Below are 9,146 nucleotides of genomic sequence, written 5' to 3'. Positions count from 1 at the left end.
CATCCATTTTTTATAACAATGATTATTTTTATATTACGAAAATAGTTTCAATCCTTTACTCATAATAATAATTGAATACAAATTATTTAATATTTCAAACAGAGTGGCATAAAATAACACACTTCTGAATCCTCCCTTATTAAATTTTAACATCAAATAAAATTCCTTTTCATTTTTTATTTGTCTTTTCTGACAAATAAACTAAACTATCATAAAAAACGTTCTACTAGCTTTCTTTTGATTATTCTTTTTCTCGTTCGTTTAAAAAAAAAAACTATGAAATTACGTCGACACGGTGAACGAGTACGTATCCTAATAAATACTATACGTCCGAGTTTGAATTACGTTAACATCTTGAACGCGACGAGAAGTATTTTTTTTTTCTTTTCTTTTTGTTCTGCCTTCGGTTTCACGAGACAGAAAATTCTAGATCATCGTGAGCGACCGTCCGTGAAAATTTCACTTTAAATTACGGGCACAGCCTCTGACCACCTCTTTCACCATAATATGATGTATTCGAAGAATCAATGTGCAGAATAAAATACATACATACATATATATACGTATGTATAACTTCATATCAGTTGATTCGTTAATGAACGATCGAATGAACACAAGAGAAATCGATATATCCGTGACGGAAATGGAAGAAATGGAGGATCGATTCCATCTTTCTTTTCTTTTTTGTTAACCTAAGTTTAGAATTTAATCTCTAATGCACTTTCAGAACGAGTCTTTTACGTATATTGCAAGTTAGAAACTCTGGTGTGTCCTATTTTTCAATATATTTCCTTCTAATTAATCTACATTTCTATTTTTGTATCTTTTTAACCTAACTTTTATTCTATTTTCGTTCCTACTTTACCGATGGTGCAAATAATTCGAATTTATTCTTTTAAAATATTAGATACCATGTTAATGTACAGGAACAATTTAACCCTTTCGTATTGTTCATACAAAAATGAATAGCTCACTTGTTTTATTTTTCTATCAATTTTCTTCTAAGTAATCTATATTTCTAATTATATCTTTTTAACCTAACCTTTATTCTTTCTCGTTCCTACTTTACCGATAGAACGAATAATTCAAATTTATTCTCTTAAAATATTAGACATCGCATTAATGTACAGGAACAATTTAACTCAACTGTGTTGTTCATACAAAAATGAATTATTCACGTGTTTTATTTTTCTATCAATTTTCTTCTAATTAATCTATATTTCTATTTTTATATCTTTTTAACCTAACTTTTATTCTATTTTTCGTTCCTACTTTACCGATAGAGCGAATAATTATAATTTATTCTCTTAAAATATTAGACATCGTATTAATGTATAGGAACAATTTAACTCAACTGTGTTGTTCATACAAAAATGAATAATTCACGTGTTTTATTTTTCTATCAATTGTCTTCTAAGTAATCTGTATTTCTATTTGTATCTTCTTAACCTAACCTTTATTCTTTCACGTTCCTACTTTACCGATGGTGCAAATAATTCAAATTTATTCTCTCAAAATATTAGACACCGTATTAATGTACAGGAACAATTTAACTCAACTGTGTTGTTCATACAAAAATGAATAGCTAACGTGTTTTATTGTTCTATCAATTTTCTTCTAAGTAATCTGTATTTCTATTTGTATCTTCTTAACCTAACCTTTATTCTTTCACGTTCCTACTTTACCGATGGTGCAAATCAAATTTATCCCTCAATTATTATAAAAATAAAAATACTGTGTTGATAACATTTAACCCTTTCGTTACAACCAACCCACACACGTATTGTCCATACAAATACAAATTTGAACTCAACAAAAGAGTTAACAATAACAATAATTATGATAATATAATTAATAGTTAAAAGAAAAGAGAAAAAAAAAAGAAACGCAGTACAATCGTGGGAAAGAAAAAGTATTAGTTATATTTCTATAAGAAAAACTTTCTTTCCGTTAAAAGTATAACCGTTAACCGTGACTTTCTCGCACGATTAGATCGAACTTTATAAAATAATTTATAAAATAAAACGAATTTTCTACTTAATAATATAATAATAACAATAATTATAAATAAATAAAAACAATCGACTTAAGTGAAACATTTTGTAATAATACCAAAACACGTACAGAACGATGGCAGGAGGAGGGGGGGGGGGGGAGTAGAGGGAAATGAAGAAAAAGAAAAAGAAGAAGAAGAAGAAGATGCATTTGTATGCAAATCGTGTTTCTTATCCGTGTAACACTTAATGAAAAAGAAACAAGAAAGATAAAGATAATTAATTATTAATGAGAATTACTCATACACGTCCGCGTTAATTAGTAATGCTTGCTTTTAAAACAGTAAGTTAATTAAAAGACGGACTCTAATGTTGGCATCATCATTTCCACATTGAAATAATAATCCTTGCGATCTGTCTTTCATGATCGAGAAGAGTGAGAATGAATGTGCAAAATGAAAATTACCAACAATCAACTTAACGTAATTAATATCTATATATATATATATGTGTATACACACACATACACACATATGTGAAAACGAAGTTGTCGTAATTACAATTACAAATGTGCATACAAGTATGTTGAGTAATTCGAGCAAAGGTGAATTTAAGATTAAAAAAAAAATAAAAAAAAACCATAAAGAAACATAGTGAGAAAAACAATAAGGATTATCACTTTTAATCGAGATATATGATAATATTTTAACACACACAGGAAATGTTTGTATTTGTTTTATTTATATCTTTTGCTTTCTAACAAATCGTGGTTTGTATTTGTTTGTATTTTTAGACGACTTAAATATTGTGCATTTTTAAAATCAATATTTCAAACCTAATCTTGCCATTGTTCTTCATTTATAAAATATTCTTACAATTAAATAAACGATACATATCATTTTGTTCTAATTTTTCATTGAATTTTTATTATTCTTACGATAATTAAAACAAAACTTTTGACATAATACGAATGAAAACTATTCGACAGATCAAAACGTTAGAAAGTTTTAAGATCGCATTCCGATTGGTCTTACATTTTGTAAAAAAAAAGAAACAATACAAATACAAATAAAATACAAAAGGATGAGATCGTTCGTAAAATAAATATCCTCGATAATGTTAACATTAAAACGTCGATTCGTGTTAGGTACGGATGATAATTGATTGTAAAAAAACCGCAAAGTACTTTCGCCGTTTGTTTTTCTATTCCCCCTCCCCCTCCCCTACCCCTCTCTAAAAACTATCACTTTTTCTATCTTAGTTCTATTTATCCGTTTAACCGATGCCACAAATTCGTATTTCATAGATGAAAATTAGTATTTTATTATCATCCGTACGAGTTAACCAATCCTTGTATTCCTATCCCCTCCCCCCCCACCCCACTCCAGCAACAAAGTCGTGATTAGCTCGAGGCTAGAAACTTCGTTTAAGAATGTTTCTCCAAGTTTTAATCGTAATCACGTTTCCTTGTATACATTTTTAACGTCTCCTGTATGTACGTTCACTTTCATTCCAGGTCTCAAGCAACAGGACAACTAGGAGGCTATTGCTTGCCTGCTTGGCGGTATTCCTCCTGAGTTTTTCAAATCAGGCAGAAGGTATTCCTTATTTGTTTATTTCTTTTCTTTTCTGTTTTTTTGGCTTTTCTTTTCTTTACTTTTATCGTTTTTAAAATCTGAAGTATTATTTTTCGGAACTGACCACTTCAGTCGCGACGCCTGGTGACCAAAAGTGAAACTAATTTGTAGTGTACAGTATAATAAATTATTATAAACCATTAGATTTTTATTAATATAAAATTAAAAGACAAATATTTTTTCTATATAATATTATGGAAGTAAGATAAAATTATCTTTGCGTTAAAAATAATGAAAGCAAAATTTTCTTTTCTTTACTTTTATCGTTTTTAAAATATGAAGTATTATTTTTCGGAACTGACCACTTCAGTCGCGACGTCTGGTGACCAAAAGTGAAACTAATTTGTAGTGTACAGTATAATAAATTATTATAAACCATTAGATTTTCATTAATATAAAATTAAAAGACAAATATTTTTTAATATAATATTATAGAAGTAAGATAAAATTATCTTTGCGTTAAAAATAATGAAAGCAAAATTTTCTTTTCTTTACTTTTATCGTTTTTAAAATACGAAATATTATTTTTCGGAACTGACTACTTCAGTCGCGACGTCTGGTGACCAAAAGTGAAACTAATTTGTAGTGTACAGTATAATAAATTATTATAAACCATTACATTTTAATTAATATAAAATTAAAAGACAAATATTTTTTAATATAATATTATAGAAGTAAGATAAAATTATCTCTGCGTAAAAAAAAATATGAAATACACATGAAAATTTAGATATCAGTTTTCATTTAATTCCCAAGCCTGATGGCTGTTTGATTTATGTCGAAAATATATTTGAAAAATTAGACAAAAATCTAATAAAACGATAATAATTTATAATAAATTACTCGGTGTGACATTTAAGGTTAGAAAATTATAGCAATGTAATAAAATGGCCACCGCGTGCATACATTTTCCATCCAAAACCTGTTTTACACGAACATTTTATTTTCTCTCAGCACTAATAAAATTTTATTGAGTTAAATTCGTACAAAATCCAGTTAAACATCTCACTTAAATAGAGATAACATAAATTAATTCAAATAAATATATTTTTATTATACGGATAACACTTTGATTGGACACAATAGTCAGCCATGTTGTTTAAGCCCCGCCCACAGGTCAGTTCTCAAATTCGGTGCCTTTGCACGAACGACACTTAACGAAAAAAGATTGAATAATAATCAATTATGTTTTTTGTTTACCAATGAAGGCGCTAGAAAAAGATTACGAAGGCCTACAACTTTAACTCCATCGATCTCGAATGATCAAGAAGTATCGGCTAGTGTTAACAGGTTCAAGGTCACAAGAAATCGCGTTAACAATAAAAACACAAAAAATGAGATTCAATCTGGGAAAACGAACGATTACAAGGTACATTGTTTATTATATATACTATATTGTACTTTCCTTTAATTATATATTTAAAATAAATCAATTATTGTGTGTTTTTTCCTAACAGGTTGTGTGTTATTACACAAATTGGTCGCAGTATCGAACGAAGGTCGGTAAATTCATGCCGGAGGATATCCAACCAGATCTTTGCACCCACTTGGTCTTTGCATTCGGATGGTTAAAGAAAAATAAATTAACGAGTTTCGAATCGAACGACGAGACCAAGGACGGTAAAATTGGTCTTTACGAGAGAATAATTAACTTGAAGAAAAGTAATCCATCATTAAAGATTTTACTTGCCGTTGGTATGTTTATCCAATTAAAATTATTCGTTAGGGTGAACAAAATGTTCGTGCGTTTATTGCATTGAAATTGCATCATGGAGATTGTTTTCTGTTAAATTTACTTTTGAAATACTTTTGGAATTTATTTGCGTATATAGAAATACAAAAATAAATAGATATATAGTGTAGACAATAAATTTAAAGTAGATTTATCGATTAATTTCATGTGCTGTTTAATTTCGTGTCGGTGTGCGCGCGCATCTTCAATATCAACTAACTTCATCCCATTAATATTTCGTGACGCTGTGCGCGCGCATCCTAATTATCAACTAACTTCATCCCGTTAATATTTCGTGTCGCTGTTTACAAATTTCCCAGCGCATCTAAATAAATCGCATGAACTTTTGATTCATCCTAATAATTTTCAAAAATAAATCATTAACGAATTAAATAATAAAATTAATAAACGTGATAAATAACGTGCGTTTGAAATGAAATAATAATGGACAGAATAATCGAAACGTAAACAAATTTATTGATTTTTATTATTATCAAAAGGTGGGTGGTCGTTTGGTACCCAAAAATTCAAGGACGTTTCATCGACGAGATACGCGAGACAAACGTTCATTTACAGTGCAATACCATACTTACGGGATCGAGATTTTGATGGTCTCGACATAGATTGGGAATATCCGAAAGGTGGTGACGACAAGAAGAATTACGTTTTATTATTGAAGGGTATAAAAAATTGTTTTGATTATTATATTAACAAAAGTTCAACGAAAAAACATTTTTAATTAAAATCTTATTTGAAAATTGAAACATCTTAAAAAGGAAACACGTTGGTTGCATTTTTTTCAGAACTACGAGAAGCTTTCGAAGCTGAGGCACAAGAAAGGAAAAAACCACGTCTTCTTTTGACAGCTGCTGTACCTGTTGGTCCTGACAACGTTAAAGGTGGTTACGATGTACCAGCTGTTGCCAGGTTAGAACTTTTTTTCTTTCATTTCGTACGACTCCTATAACAAGAGTTGATTAATAACAAATTTAATTAAAACCTCTTTTTAATTTATTTCATTTTTATTTATTAGAGTGAACCCCTAATAAACACAGTGCTCGTGCATTTGTTTTTTAATTAACATTTCCGAAATAAATTTAACACAAAAAACAATCCCCATTATGAAGTTTATAATTATAACACAATTTGTAACTTTTAGTTTAACCCAAATATAATTTAACCGTGTTACCAGTTACTTGGATTTTATAAATCTCATGGCGTACGACTTTCATGGTAAATGGGAAAGAGAAACCGGACACAATGCGCCATTATTCGCATCATCCTTGGATTCGGAATGGCAAAAACAATTGAGCGTTGACAATGCAGCATCGATGTGGGTAAGATTGGGTGCACCTAAAGAAAAATTGATCATCGGTATGCCTACTTATGGTAGATCGTTTACACTATCAAACCCATCAAACTTCCGTGTACATTCAGCTGCCAGTGGTGGTGGTAAAGCTGGAGAGTACACCAAGGAATCCGGTTTTTTGGCTTATTATGAGGCAAGTCATGAATTATTTTCACTGTTTCAATCTTAAATAAATGAAATCAAATCATTAACAGTGTGTGTGTGTTTGATTATGGTTCAGATTTGTGAAATGTTGCAAAATGGGGCAGCATATATCTGGGACGACGAGATGAAAGTACCATATTTGGTTTACGGTGATCAATGGGTTGGTTTCGATGACGAAAGATCGATAAGAAATAAAATGCATTGGTTGAAATCGGCCGGTTACGGTGGTGCCATGGTGTGGACAGTAGACATGGACGATTTCAATGGTACTTCTTGTGTTGGTAATGTTAAATATCCATTGATTGGTGCGATGAGAGAAGAATTGAGAGGAATGTCACGTGGCCCTAATGCCAAAGATGTTGATTGGAGTTCAGTGGCAACTACCATAACCGAAACAATTATTAAAAAACCAGAACCTTATAAAATTTCTATCTCTGATGCATTGACCAAGGCCAAAAAAGTACCTAAAATTACTCAATTGGTTATTAACACACCAACTAATGGTAATTATTATTGTAATAACTTTTTTTGTTTTTTAAATGAATACCATAATCTTGATGATGATGATTTCAATCATTTATTTTGATAGAAAGGGAAGCACAAGCTATTTGTTATTTGACCAACTGGTCCCATAAGAGACCAGGCCTTGGCAAATTCTTGCCCGAGGACATTGACCCAACCCTGTGCACCCACGTAGTCTATGCTTTCGCGACCTTGAACGATCATATGCTGAGTGAAGGTAGCGATCAGGATGTTGAAATGTATAAACGATTGATAGCACTTCGTGAAAAGAATCCTGACATTAAGGTACGAATATTCTTTTTTATTTTCTTGTTCTTCTTTTTTTTGTTGTTGTTTATTCTTTATTATTTTATGATAATTATTATGATAACTTGTTGTGATATGATTTATCAGATATTGTTGGCAATTGGTGGTTGGGCTTTCGGATCGACACCATTCAAAACTTTGACTAGCAATACTTTCCGAATGAATCAATTTGTTTACGAAGCTATTGAATTTCTGAGGAAATACAAATTCGATGGGTTGGACGTTGATTGGGAATATCCACGGTAATATTTATAAATATTATTATAAATAATAATAATCAAATCATTCATTTGATTAAAATTGTTTCTGAGATAAAAATCTATGTCGAATCAAATGCAAATGTTTAACACTATGTATATAAACAAAATAATATATAATTTAATTTAATATTTTTTTAACCACTTACGGTTTTTGTCAACTATTTTATAAATAAACGTACCGTATAAATAATCTTAACCATGACGATTTTCATTTTATTGTACAATACGGGTTAAAATTATATACGAAAAAAATTGTGCATTATCAAAAGTGAATTTTTATGAACAATTACATTTACTTTTGTAAAAAAAAAACATCATCTCGTCTTACCAATACGAATGGTTAAATAAAAAATGATGATCAAGGACATAAATTTGATTTTATAGAGGAGCTGATGATCGTACAGCTTACGTGAATCTTCTGAAAGAACTTAGGCTTGCTTTTGAAGGTGAAGCCAAGAGTTCGGATCAACCTAAATTAATTTTATCGGCTGCAGTACCTGCCAGTTTCGAAGCTATAGCTGCAGGGTAAGTAAAAAAAAGAAATTAAACATAAATAAAATTGATCGATGGGATCGGGGGATAAGGGGACAAGAGGTGGGGAAAGAAAATTGTTAGAATAATAAAAAAAATAAAAAATTGAATCGATCAGATACGACGTCCCAGAAATATCCAAGTACCTGGACTTCATCAATGTGATGACTTACGATTTTCATGGTCAATGGGAACGACAAGTTGGACACAACAGTCCACTTTATCCTCTCGAAAGTGCAACGAGTTATCAAAAGAAATTAACTGTCGTAAGTATCAATTAAACGAATATTTTTAATAACATTTTTAAAAGGTTATGATTTTTTCATTGAATTTTTTATATTATCTTGCTTTTTTTTTCTTTTTTTTATTCAATTTTGTAGGATTACAGTGCACGAGAATGGGTTAAACAAGGTGCACCAAAAGAAAAATTGATGATAGGTATGCCAACTTATGGCAGATCATTTACATTAGTTGATCAAGATAAATTTGATATTGGAGCACCTGCTTCTGGTGGTGGAATACCTGGTAATTACACCAACGAAGCTGGATTCTTATCGTATTATGAGGTAATTTTTATTTAATTCAGTTCTAACTTACATAACCTAAGATCTAAGAAATCCTAACCTAAAATCAGAAAAATCCTAACCTAAG

General features: G+C 30.3%; 1 protein-coding gene across 1 annotated transcript in view; it reads left to right on the top strand.

Annotated features, from left to right (window-relative positions):
• Positions 1–3,504: 3,504 nt before the first annotated feature.
• The window catches only part of LOC106791997 (probable chitinase 3), a gene marked incomplete at its 5' end in the record, with an annotated part of 7,270 nt that continues 1,628 nt past the window's right edge, over positions 3,505–9,146 (top strand). The window contains 12 exons of the mRNA XM_014758085.1: positions 3,505–3,592; positions 4,840–5,000; positions 5,089–5,326; positions 5,864–6,043; positions 6,167–6,290; positions 6,556–6,865; positions 6,953–7,379; positions 7,466–7,683; positions 7,792–7,946; positions 8,349–8,489; positions 8,614–8,761; positions 8,876–9,061. Of these exons, the coding sequence (XP_014613571.1) occupies positions 3,505–3,592; positions 4,840–5,000; positions 5,089–5,326; positions 5,864–6,043; positions 6,167–6,290; positions 6,556–6,865; positions 6,953–7,379; positions 7,466–7,683; positions 7,792–7,946; positions 8,349–8,489; positions 8,614–8,761; positions 8,876–9,061 (2,376 nt within the window). The remainder of the gene's footprint in view (positions 3,593–4,839; positions 5,001–5,088; positions 5,327–5,863; positions 6,044–6,166; positions 6,291–6,555; positions 6,866–6,952; positions 7,380–7,465; positions 7,684–7,791; positions 7,947–8,348; positions 8,490–8,613; positions 8,762–8,875; positions 9,062–9,146) is intronic.

Source organism: Polistes canadensis, unplaced genomic scaffold (genome assembly GCF_001313835.1).
Source record: "Polistes canadensis isolate GaletaPanama2010 unplaced genomic scaffold, ASM131383v1 scaffold_365, whole genome shotgun sequence".
NCBI classification, from domain to species: domain Eukaryota; kingdom Metazoa; phylum Arthropoda; class Insecta; order Hymenoptera; family Vespidae; genus Polistes; species Polistes canadensis.
The sequence above is the reverse complement of the archived record's forward strand: the minus strand, read 5'-3'. Positions and strand labels throughout refer to the sequence as shown.